The sequence below is a fragment of the Anopheles darlingi genome, chromosome 3 (genome assembly GCF_943734745.1).
Source record: "Anopheles darlingi chromosome 3, idAnoDarlMG_H_01, whole genome shotgun sequence".
Lineage (NCBI taxonomy): Eukaryota > Metazoa > Arthropoda > Insecta > Diptera > Culicidae > Anopheles > Anopheles darlingi.
The window spans coordinates 11,088,967-11,101,969 of NC_064875.1; the positions used below are offsets into that span (position 1 = coordinate 11,088,967).

The window sequence follows — 13,003 nt, forward strand, 5'->3', positions numbered from 1 at the left end:
TCTGCACCGTACGCAGCAGCTCCCCATGGCAGTAGATCTCACTGTGGGGGCGAAAGAGAGGAAAATCACAAAACCAAAACAGAATTAGGCACTTGAAATGCGCTTTTCCCGCGTGACCTAGTGAGCTTTGATCACTCGACGTTACATATTGACCCATTAAGGGTGGTTGGGTGATGCAGTTGTTTACATCAACGTAGGAGATCTGTGCCGGGACTGGGAACGCGAAACAATAGAGCACTTCATTTAATACGATGACTTCTCAATTTCTTCGCTGAGTTGTTTTGCGTCAAAACAGGCGTGCACTTGTGGCACTACTACCACGAGACTCCAGATTTTATTTGTCCATTTCAAATACTTCCGCAGCTCATCGTCAAACCAAGTGCACGTGCTTATGGTTAGCATGTTTCTCCATAAGTTAACGAACAGCTTAACAGCCGCCGCAAAACTGCGCGTCGTGTGAGCACGTTCTCTAGTATTTGCATTATGAATATGCTCGCCTAGTCGTCGTCTAATGTGTATATGTTTACGGGTAAATTACTCTAGTTTAACACCCCTCTCGCTGCTGCTCATCATCATCAGCAACGGGTGCGAATTAGAATTGTGTTTGGTGGATCCGAAAGCAATTGTCTGAAAAACTGCAAGGTCACGACCGACAACGACGCCGTCGCAGTAATGAGTGGCGCGTTCACGCTAGCGAAAATGACAAATAACCAATTTTCCATCGTCGTCCATCCATCCTTACCTCGGGCACGAGGGCTCTAGCGTTGCCTGCTGTCGATTGTCCACAATGTACGACACCTCTTTGGTCACCAGGGCGGCACCACGTACCGCGATCGGACCGCTAGCCGCCAGACAGGCCAGCAGTAGCGCGGTCGCGCTCCATACCGGCACGTTACGCGTCACCTGGCGCCTCCTTACAGGTTCTGGCCGCGTTTGTAACATCACACAACAGTTGGTTACACTACTTAAGCACTGGCTACGAATGATCTAGTATAGGACACTTGCTCCGAAATGTGGTGTTGCACTATGGAGGATCTATCACAGGAGAATACTACTAGGAACTTCCTTTTTCGACTTTGGTTGGGAAAATGGCACCGAGAAGGATTAATCAAGTGATCTTATAGGCGGAGAGATCATCAAACACCACAAAGAAGGCCACGTGGTCATGGGTAATTTTTGTTTAGTTTGGGGAATTTCCAACTAATCTGCCCACCAGCAGCAGCAGCCCATTTCGCAACATACCGGAATGCAAATACTAAAAATACTTTATGCTCTATCCCGTGTCCAGCGGAATCACCACTACGACGATCGGTAACGGATCGGGGGAATTCACAGCTCCGGCACCCGGGCACTTCGGAAACCTTTAGCGAACAGGTTTCTGTAGTACCGTGGGCTACCTAGGGGGGATATTTGCAGCTACCAATGCAATGTCGCCCCCTCCGCCGGCATGACCTGCATGCATTACGACATCTTTTCGCGTTTGGAATGAGTGATGGTGCTCCATCATGTGGAATATCTTCTCTGTCGGGCAGAAGGACAATGGAAAGATCATTCAATTATCGATTGTTCGATGCGCCGCGCGCGATTGACACGTATTTGACTGTTCAATGCTTCCCGGAGGGGGGGGAGGAAAAAGGGAGATTGTCAGTGTAAAAATACACCCTCTAATGGTCAATTATGCAGCGGCAGAAATCTACAGTTTATCGATAGCAATTGATAGCGAAGCGCCAATTTGCGATAAGAGGAACCGATGATGATGAATGCTAGAGGTTTGTGAATCGGCACTAACACCTGCAGTCTGCCGGCACTTTACTTTGACGGTGGGAAGTTGAAAAACAAAATCACAGAAAACATCACTTGAAATATTACAAAACTGTGTCACAACATATGAGTTATCTAGAACACTTGGTTTACTTCAAGGAAGGGGCGTAAAAGCGGTAAACGTCTATAAACTGTCTTTACACGCCCTGGTGAAGATAAGACGTGGCTGAATGCCGCTATTGCACGTCATTGAGGGCAGGGTCTTTGGGATTTTAGGGTGGACAAAGCGACAGCTGAGCGAGTTAATGGTCCATCTAATGTGCTCTAATTGGCACAATGATCAAGCAATGACGAGGAGAGAGCATTCTGGGCGTTTAGATCATTCACTATAAATGCATATATTGTAGTAGCGCAGTTACGGCAGTACTTTCGCAAAGTCCTCGACAGGAAACGAATACGTCTTCTTATCACCAACAACCCAACTTGTTGCACTCGATTGTCACCGACCGTGATAAGATCGCGCACAGACGAACGCTTTATCCACTCGCGAGATCTTCCAGCTTAAGCCGTTTTGCGTACAGCGTAACTGAAGGAAGATGATCACACCAACGTAATAGCAGCAACACAATCTTGCCTTTCTTTCCGCGATGAATTTTTGTTCGCGGACTCGCGGGCTGGTGTGCTGTGCTCGCGAACTCCCGACGTCAATGAGGCGGATCAATTCGGCACCCAGGCGTTTTATAAACCACGGACCACGCGAGCCCGACCGTCCGACCGTCTGTCTGTTCGCGATTGCTGCACGCACTCTAATGTCGTGTTCGTCGCAGAGATCATCGCGCTCTTCCGGAAGGAATCGGTTTGCAGCAACCGAAAGGGGGTGGGTGTGTGTGGGATGGAAACACACAAAAACCCCCCCCGCGCACGAACGAATCCGAATCTGTAAACGCGGGCGACGGGCGCGAGCAAAAAATGTCCCCGCCAAGTACCGGGGAGCGAGTAACGAGCACCCCGAGTACTAACGACGTGAGAGTGCTCCCTAAACCAACGACTAGCGGGGCGTTTGTGTGTCTGTGTGTTTGTGAGTTGGACAAGGCAATACCAGCAGCAGCAGCAACGGCAACGGAGTGTGTCGTACGACCGTTTTAGTACACCGCAAATTACTATTATCTTGGATCGCGTATCGCCTCGCCCCTCCAGGGTAATGGCAATTGGTAATGATATCTGGTTCTAGGCGGCTCCGTATGGTATGTGAACTATATACACACACACGCATACGTAAGCGAGGAGCGAATTCCCGTTGCTCATGGTATGGCGGAGGTGTGGCAGTTGTAGATTTTGGGAAATACCCCCCATCGACCGGTTCATTGCACTACTATCGGCGCTTTCTCTCTCTCGATGCCACGCAGACATTTTGTAATCGGTGTGTTTTGTGTGCTCGATCTGATAAAGCGGAAAGTCCTCCCAGGTTCAGTTGGCATAATATATAGAGTATGCTGACCTTCACTTCCATGCATGGGAATGTCCTGCAGCTTAATCTGGAGCCTGTTTATCAAACTCCTTTTTTTGTTTTCAAATCCCAGAAATCCCAGGATCCCGAGGAGGCCACTTGGAGGTTATAGTTAATATGAAAAGCAAATGGCAAATATTCGCGTGACCATTGCGCGTCTTCCGATTATTGTAATTAGCAACAGAGTTGGATCGACAAACGGCGTACGTGACGGTGCATCATCAACACTCCATATCGCGCCGCAAACGCCACCCATAACAGCCTTACCTCATCAATTCCCAGAGCGTGGGCTGCCACCGTTTGACACTGACACTGCACGCTGTCCTTCGCCATTGCTGCCAGCAGCTACCGGTCGCGGCCAAGGTACCAGCAGCACCAGCATCAGCTGTGCAAACCCCGTTGTCGTCGGTGAGCAGTAGCAGCCGACGATGACGACGGCGACGACCTGGTCCAGCCACCGCCACCGCGTACCGCAGTTCCAGCGCTCCTCGCACCGTACGACACACCAACGTGGCCGCCATGATCAGCACGTCTGAGTTAGCTGACGATACGGCCCTTCTTTCGTTTTCGATTGCCCTATTGGGCTAACCCAAATTGGCTATTATAGCCTTCACTAACGCTTCCAGGACAACGACATCAATCCGCTCAATAGAACCGTCTGTTATCAACTGGGAAGTAGCGTGGCCACGGGGCAGATCGCGAAGATCGTAGTCATGGTCTATCGCTGTGACGTCATCCGTCATCCGGGACCACGTGCAATCACTGTTTGTGTCTGAGAACTGCGAGCTGTCTCACGAGAGAGAGCATCGATCCGGAGAGCGCCAAACACGTGCCCGGGGCAGCACATTTACGCCCCGCGGGCTCTAGATCACTTACTATTTGTGTCTTATCGCTTGGCCGCTGCCGCTTATCGCTACTCCGCTACCTCATGATCAAGGTCGCCTCGTACGCATCGCACATACTGGAGCTTATGAGCGTGTTGCATGCAATTCTATCTGCGTGTGCGTGTGTGTGTGTGTGTGTGCTCCCATTTCATTCTGGTATTATTATGCGACCAGCGTTATCTGCTAGCAGTAGTAGCAGCAGCTCTAGGTACCACTCCTCCAATGCTAACCAGCCCCCTTCAGCACCATTTCCATGCGACCCTCGTCGTAGCCGGTTTTTGGGGGGCAATAGCTAGGCCAGCTTGTCAAAGTGGCGTCTTATCGCTCAAGTTCACGTCTAAAGCAAAGCGGGAAGGCCAAGAATGAGGCGGGCAAGTCGCGATATCGTGGAAGGAGGAATTAAAATAAAAAAGACGGAGGAGAACAAAGAAGGTCAACCCCACCACCGGTGTGGGGCTGCCGATTGTCTGTTATGGCAAAGGTGTGTGTGTGTGTGTATGTGATCAGGTGCTTAATGTGCTGCCTCGTGTTCTAATCGTTGCGACCTTCCGCCGAGTCGCCGGCACGTTATGGACACGTTTTGTGCAACCTCATTTCGGTGCTCATTAATATTAAAATGAATCTTCCCTCCTTGTTTTTTTTTAACTATCTCGTCACTTTTGATGGATAACAACAGAAAAAGGAAGGAGAAAGAGAGAGAGAGGAAAAACGATTTTGCACAACCAGAACCTGTGCTTGTGTCCGGGGCATCGCGGAGCTGTCACCGGATCCTTGTCGTTGGCAAAATTGATGGGCAATTTGCGAATTTTTATTACCACGTTACCGCGACGATGAACACACCATGTTATACCCGTCCATTGCCATTCGTGACAGAGAGAGACGGCGAGAGCCCAATGGACACAAAAAACACAAAACAGCAAGAGACAAGTCCCCCCAGAGAGGTGTCCGATTCGTACGATCGCACGCGTGTGATAACGCGAATTTTTAACACAGGAAGAAAAAAAATCTGCAACGCGTGACCTTTTCGGGACTCTTCGCGGTTTGGCGTCCGGTTCACCCTTTTTCTTCCTCTTCTTCTTCTGTCTCGCTGGTTTTTCGACACCCAGAGTCCAGAAGATAGGATTACAATTTATAGTACTGTTTACTCCGTTCGACCGATCGATAATCTGTCTTTACCTGTCCGGGATGCGCTGGATCTTGGGCTCGACGTTGCTCGAAACCAGCAACATGATGATGATGATGCTGATGATGCGTACCGAATATTGGTGGTGTACGCTAAAGTACGCGCTTTTGTCGATGTGCAATCACCGAACGAAGACCGTCGACGCGTTACCACGATCGCTGGACGCGACTTTCGTTCACTTGGCTGTTGCTTTCTTTAGCAGCACATTTTTTTGAGCGAGCGGATTCCGGCGAGGAGGGTGTGTCCACACGGCTACCACCACGGTGCACCGTTCGTCACTTGTCCGAGGCTAAAACCACAAAGAAGCAACGACGCCACCAGGAATGTGCTGCGCTGGTCACCAGTAGGCGCGCGATCGCCAAGGGAAAAAGGGAATTTCCCTTTGCTCAGCGCAGTGCCCATAAGTCACGATCACGTGCGAGCAAGCGAGAGAGAGAGATAGAGAGACTCATTTCCCATGCAGCACAACAAGAGAGCATTTGATGTCCGAAAAATGTCCCTTTTTCGACCTGGTAGAACGCAGCACGCGATGCGTAACGCGTAACGGATGACGTTGCGATCGCTATCTTGTGCTGCTGCTGCTGCTGCTGGTGCGTTTTGCAAATGGCCTTCTGTCGTTTCGGATTGACTAGAATTATATGCTCTTTGCATAATTAACAGCAGCATTGTGTAATGCAAATGCGACACACACGCGGTACGCTCGTAGATGATCGAAGGGCACCCGGCACAATAGCTGTCATTAAAAAGGCTTCAGCGGTTTGGAGGCTCGACGATGCGTCGATGTCATTCGAAGTAGTTTCTAGTTTGTGCGATAATAGCTTCTCCAATTATCTCCCAGAAGAAGAAGCAAGCAAGCAAGCAACAAAGCGATCTGTGATCGACCGACTCGTATGATCCATCGGATCAACCTCTTGAACCCACCGTCACCGGATACCACCGGAGGAACACGACTCACCGGCACACACACACACGTTGCGCACGCTGGCCTTCTGGAATGCGAATCAAATCGCGAGACCGTCGACGCGAATCGCGCGTCGTCCAATTAAAATGCGACGATCAAGCCATCCCGTTCTCATCTAGCGGCGCATTGTTTGCCGCGCGATTGCGCAACGGGTCGCCACGCGGACCGCAGATCATCGCGGACATCAGCTCGCGCTTCCCACGGCATCCGGCATCGTGGTTCGCGGTTCGCGCGCGATAGTAGAACGCGAGGAACGAGAAACGAACGGATTCATAATTATGCGGAAAAGGCTAGAGCAATGGGAGGTGCGAGCCAATCTTATCGGACTGCCGATACCGATGCATACGCCGTGGCAACGTGAGCTGCTGTCGCTGCTGGTGCTACCGTTCCGTGCCGTGCTTCACTTTCGAAGCCGAGCCTGCTTTAGTTGAAGGGCATCGAAGGCACGATCGGCGGGCGTCGCGACGCGGTATGAGCGATGCAATCGTCATCACGATTTGCGAGTTCGGTCGCGAACCGCACCGTGATCGTGGTGTCGATGTGGTGCGTCCCTTGTGGTCACACGTGAAGGACACACACGCACACTTCCGACCAAAAAGGGACAGAACGGAAGTGACATTTCACGGAGACGGACTGGCTGGTGGCTCTCTGCTCTGTCCGGGCGGCCGGGCCGGACACACACGTTTTGGCCTTGGCACGCCGGTGACTTTGCTGGCGGTTTCTCCTGTTAGGTGCGACGAGCAGGGTTTAGTGCTTCGCGAAGCGAATTCGCAACACGCGAGCATCGAGAACAACATAAACACAACACAACACAACGCGCACACAGCATACGAAACATTTGCAGCACTTTTTGAGGCACTTCAATGGAGGGAGAGAGAGAGAGAGAGAGAGAGAGAGAGAGAGAGAGAGAGAGAGAGAAGGAGAAAGAGAAAGAAAGAGAGAGAGAGAGAGACGCCCGAAAAAATGGCCCGAAGAAATGGAGCTCGATCGGTAGTCGCGGTTAGTGTGTCTTCGACACATAGCCGGCGGGGTGGCGCGAATCGCACCACCCCCCCCAACACGTGCTCTAGTGACGCAATGCACCGTGTGCAGCACTTGCACCTGTCCCCGGTGCCCACCCTAGCGTCACTACCCGCGTTCGATCACAATAGACGGCGGCGTCGTCAGAAATCTCGCGAATCGCGCGCAAGCTACAACAATAAAACACTCGTCGCGATCGCGTCGCGGAATTTCACTTTCACTGCGCAACGCAGCAGGGATGCTGGCTCGCCCGGCAAGGGGGAGAGGGCCAGTGAGACTCACGGATCTAGTGCACTACTGCACGCAAATTTCACGCGGATTCGCGGATCACGCGATCGACGACGACGACGAAGGCGACAGCGACTATTGGTAGGCGATCGCGAAACAATCGCGAACGGACTACTGTGTGGAGTGTGTGTTTGAAGTGACCGCAGGGACCGCGTGTGGTGGGTCCGAGCGCGCGCGCTAGTGGACCCGCGAGAGTGCACGATTGCGAGAGTGACCACCGAGTGGCACACACACACACACACACACACACACACGGTGGAGTATACCGAGAGCAGTCGAGAGGGTGGAACACAGTCCACCTCGTCGCTGTAGTCGTCGTTGTGTCTCTTCGTTCTCGTTGCCACTGTGTGCTGCAGTGTGAGAAGGGATCAATGAACGAGGGAAGGGAGAGAGGCGTAGTAGCTGCTGCGGCTGATACTAGCGCACGCGATCGTCGTCGTGGTCGTCGTGGTCGTCGTCGTTGCATCGTGAACTAGTCGATCGGAGCGCAGTATCCAACGTACCACCAATCAGTGAGGTTCGAGATTCTAGAAGTCAATTAAAGTCATGATCGACCGGATCGCACTGATTAGCCGTGGCCACACGGGGCGAAAACTCTAGCGCAAACGAAAAAATTAATGCCAAAACTTTTGCGCTTCGATATGTTTACATGGCCGGGTTGAGGAAATTAAAATCGTTTTTTTGAAGAAAAGGATTGAATACACTAGCAATGATCACTCACTGTCGATGTAAACCACAAAAAGAACATATTGTGAGCCCTACCGTTTGCAAAAAGCTTTTACGCTAGGTTTTACGCTCCACGGACCAATAATCGTTTGACAGCATGTAAACGGCAAGCGTAAATGTTTTGGCATTAATTTTTTCGTTTGCGCTAGAGTTTTCGCCCCGTGTGGCCACGGCTATTGGTGTTTGAAGATATGAAAAAAAAATATCTCCCACGATCAGTAACAGTATACTGCGATCGGTGCTGGCTTTGACCGCAAGCTTGGCCTTCGTTGTGGTTCTCAATAGTAGGTTACGGGTGCAACGGGGCCCAACGACGATCGACCTCCTCTCATTGTTGCTGATAAAGCATACTTTTTTTCTGTCCCGCTCTCTCTCTCGCGTTCACGTTATCTAGCTGCGTTGCTTTCCGGGAGGGGGATGTTTGGTAATCTGACATGAACGGGCACAGCATGATGGCGTGGTTACGCGCGGTGCAAACGATTTCCAAACAGCAAAACACCAACCACCGAAGCATCGGTCGCCGGTCATTGCCCTTTGAAATTGACCCTTTTTTGGGGGGAGGGTAGGTCCCAAACGCCCATTCATTCATTGCCGGTACGCTGATGCTGATCTCTCGGCGTCGCAAATCGCGCAGAGTTTTTTTTTGTGTTTCGTGGTGCGTGAACCGGATTAACCAACAAAGAATGTCACCGCCATGACCGCGTACAAGGTCTGACCGGTATCCAAATGTCTGGCAAACGACCTTGATCCCAGGTGGTGGGAAAGGTTAGTGAATGGAGAGCTCGCCATTTTTCTGTTAACATTTAAAGCGTTATTTAATGTTTAAATTTCGTCGTATGTTGCTCCAAATAACGTTTCTTAGTGCTCTGAATTCAAGAAAACAAGCCTCTGATAGAGGTTTGCATGAAAAACGCAGTTCAAACTACAAATTCTTAAAGTTAGTTTAAGCAGAAATTCGCGCTCACCACTGACCGACCACCGGAGCGAACAGCGAAGACACGAACCCGCTAGCCAACTGAGCGCAAAGTAGCACACAGTAGCTCAAATTAGCTCTTTGCTGCTTGGGCTCAAAAAGTCGTTCCTCTTCGCACGCGGAAATATGCAAAGATTGCGGAAATATGCAAACATGCCATCGATTGTTCAGCATATGAAAACCATAAACCACCATAAACCACAATACTTCATTTCTCAGCAGAGTTTTTAACAACATTCTGCGTGAAAAATGTACTAAATACTCACGGATGACAATCGATTTTGCTATCCGTTGCTACTACTGCTCGTGAAGATAAATTAGATGAATTGAAAGCGGTTGCAATTAGTTCAAGCACTAATGCCGTACAGTACACTACAAATTGCGTGATTACCAGGGTGCGTTTCATGGACCGAACAGTGAAGGTCATTCCCAACAGTTCGTTGAACTCTTTAAACTCATTGACTTGAGCTCAGTGCGCCGTCAGGAAGCAGGAATTGGTATCGCAACCGGAAGCGCATTTCGCATTATGCTAATGCGCATAGCTATGCTCCCATGTCCGTTCCGCTATCTGCGCAGTCCCTGCGCATCCATATGATAAAGGGGAGCGCCGAAATTGATGGAATTTATGAAATTATCTCTTCGTTTTGCGTCATCTTTCGTACCGACGGATTGCGTCACACCGGTCACGGTAAATTCGATGACGTCCTTACCACGGAGCGTGGAATTGAGGGGAATAGACAAACACACATTCCGGGCCTGTTGGCATGTGTTTAACGAGAGGTTTATCGACGTCGTCTAGACGTTAGCTGTGGCTGATGGCGCGTTTATCCGACTCTCGGACCATCCACCACCACTCGGAGTTCATAGTGACACAGCTGTTCTAAGGAAGTGACAATAGCCCCTCGAGAGCCGCGGCTAGTGGACCACTTATCGTCGCTATCGCTACAGACAGCGAACTAATGTTAAGTAAATAGCACTCACGCGATAAATAGAGAGAGCATGAGCCAGAGAGAGAGGAAGGGAGGGAGAGAGGGTATAAAGTACAACAGTGTCACAGCAGTTCGTACCGGTAAGCAGCAGCAGCAGCAGCAGCGTTATCGTTATCCACTGTAGTGGCCAAATGCGGACGTTCGCGTTATGATAATGACTCACTCGCTGCTGTATTCCATTCTTCTGGATGGTGTAAGAGCTAGGAGTCGTTCAAAAATGTGTTAAAGAATCTATTGAATGAATCCAGATCCGATAACAAGTCCGCGCCCCCTTGAGGAGTTCACTAAGCGGTCTAAGCATCTTGAGGTATGTTAAGCATGAAGGTTGTAAACGCTGTTTGATGATAGCGGTAGCCCTTTAGAAGCACTGATTGATTCCTTGCGTGCGTGGTGTGTGTGTGTGTTCCGGACGTCTTATCAAAACCCCGATACGACCATTGGACCGTTGAATCGTGCGGTTTGCAAAAAGTAGAACTCATTCCGGTTGCTGCTGAGCATACCGGATGCAGAATTGGGCAGCTAAATTCATTTATTGCCGTTCATATAGACTCTTTACGACTTACAAGATACAAAACAAAACGTTCTAGTCCAAGATCGTGAATATCAAGAATTGCGAGACGCGAAAGAAACGTGCTGCACGTCCAGCATCTATTCCACTTCAATCAAACAAGTTGATTGCCCAAATTGATGACGCCGTTCGCGCGCGTACAGCAGAGAACAGATCAAACAAAGATCACCACGATCAGGGCAGCGATCGTGATACTGACACGACGCGCATGATTTCTTCCACTCACGATTGCGGATGTTCGCCATTTAAAAAACAACAACAACAACAACAACAGCAACCAGGACAAGAATCAAAGAACCACAAATGGAGGGTCCGGTCGGGGGTTTAATTGTGGTTTGAGTTACTTGGAGCACTTGGATCGCGCATCGTAACGCTCGCTCGAAGGTTAATGAAAATGACCCGGAATGCCGACAACCAGTCTGTGGGATGGCCACAGACTACGACAACAGTAAAAAGCGCGGCGTTTGCCCGACGATCCGGTGTTGCGTGAACACGTGGCACCGGTATCAGTGGTGTGTTGGTGCGATCGCCAAGGAGGGCGGCAAACCTGTTTGTTGCGGTATCCAAAATTCGCGACAACCACTGTCCGCTCACTGACCGTTATGTTGTCGCTGTAGTGTGCTTGGCCACTGAGCGGGGTAGGGTAGAGTGGGAGAGTAGAGCATGTTGTGTTGATTAATTTTAGACCGCACGAGAGCAGCAGCAGCAGAAGCAGAAGCAGTAGAAACCGATTGGACCAGAGCCGGTGTTCGAGGTGTAGTAACCCTGACTCGCGCTCGCTTTGACATTCACTGTCCGGCTCAGGGTCACAAACATACGTGCACACACACACACACACACACACACACACACACACACGAGCATGCACGCACGCAGGTTCTTTCAGCCTCTACGCTTCTTGCAAAGGAATCTTTGATGCTTCCGCAGCTACTGCTGCTGCTGTTGCTTGTAAGAAGCATCGTCAAAAGATCAAGGTAAGGATGCTGTACAAAGACGAGAAACAGCCACTGACGCAGACTGTTCACGATCGCATTATTGTTTGTCACCTTCGCTGATGATGTAATCACTTATCAAAGTAGTGAGCAAGGATCAAAAACTAGCTGTAACTAGCAGTTACTACTTGAGTCGAGTTGAGTACTTACTGGGCCATTTTGTTCCGGGAGAACGCTCGACAGGATTCGCGCTGGAGTAGTAGGCGTGGAGTAGCACGGAACAGCAACAGCTTGAAGTGCACGAAATGTAACGCACCGTAACGCTAGCACGTGTTTCTCACTCACGTGCAAATCGGGCTCTTCACTCTCTCTCACTCTTTCGTTATGTTTGTTTTTCCAAATTTTCCTGTTTCACTTTCGCAAACGTTGCTGCACACTTGTTACACGTTCGGTCGTCTTCTGAGATTGCGCAGACAAAACAAAGTTCCAGCTGGCACGACAGCACACAATATGGTATCCTTTTTGCGAGTACAGTGAGGTTGAATGAAACTATGCGTCCGAATGGGAGGTTGTTACGCGGTCAACTGCTGCCACCAGTAGTATACGGTAGTATCCGGTGGTTCACTCACTCGTTCTCTCTCACTCTCTCACACTCTCTATCTCTCTTGTGCACACGCGACGCGGTTTTCGCGGAAGTCCACACACTGGGGCACGGATGCGAATTGACTGATGGCCGTTCGAGAGCGCGAACCAATCTTTATAACATTTTCCTTTTATTTTTCTCACATCCCGCAGCCGCCGCTGCCACTGCCACGTTCTGCTAGTACCACCGCTCGACGTCACCATCATCGGTCGGTTCGTTGGTTGGTTGGTTCACAAACACAGCGTCTGTGTGTTATATCCAATTCGCGAGATACACCACCACGCGGCACCATCGTTACAGTGCCGCCCAGAAGTGTACCGACGGCAGCATACACCCGGCCAGCTGTACCCGGTTAGCGGTTTCTCTCTTTATCATCTCCTTGTATCCAATGTTCACTATGATTTGCGCAATTTTTCGCTCGCTCTCTGTACCACCATATCACAGTAGGGCTTCTCTGATGATGTTTGAACGAGATAGTAGGCGGTGCCGGCGTCATACACATGTGGTGACGTCAAAAAGCATCAAGAGTAGCGTATCATTGGCCGCATATTTTGCTGCGGTTGCTGTG

At 50.3% G+C, this 13,003-nt stretch overlaps 1 protein-coding gene across 9 annotated transcripts in view; it reads right to left on the reverse strand.

Annotated features, from left to right (window-relative positions):
- LOC125956082 (trehalase) overlaps positions 1-12,642 on the reverse strand; it is a 16,193-nt gene extending 3,551 nt beyond the window's left edge. Inside the window, exons 1-4 of one of the 9 annotated variants that reach the window (XM_049687617.1) lie at positions 5,329-6,277; positions 3,714-3,844; positions 743-923; positions 1-41 (exon numbers count right to left, since the gene is read on the reverse strand). The exon at positions 1-41 is cut by the window's left edge and continues 311 nt beyond it. In XM_049687617.1, the coding sequence (XP_049543574.1) occupies positions 1-41; positions 743-923; positions 3,714-3,844; positions 5,329-5,381 (406 nt within the window). In that variant the 5' untranslated portion in view covers positions 5,382-6,277. Of the gene's footprint in view, positions 42-742; positions 1,075-2,188; positions 2,397-3,535; positions 4,044-5,328; positions 6,278-7,598; positions 8,167-12,002 lie in introns of those variants that run through there. The other 8 variants (XM_049687612.1, XM_049687613.1, XM_049687614.1 and 5 more) reach the window with 8 other exon arrangements.
- Positions 12,643-13,003: the final 361 nt, after the last annotated feature.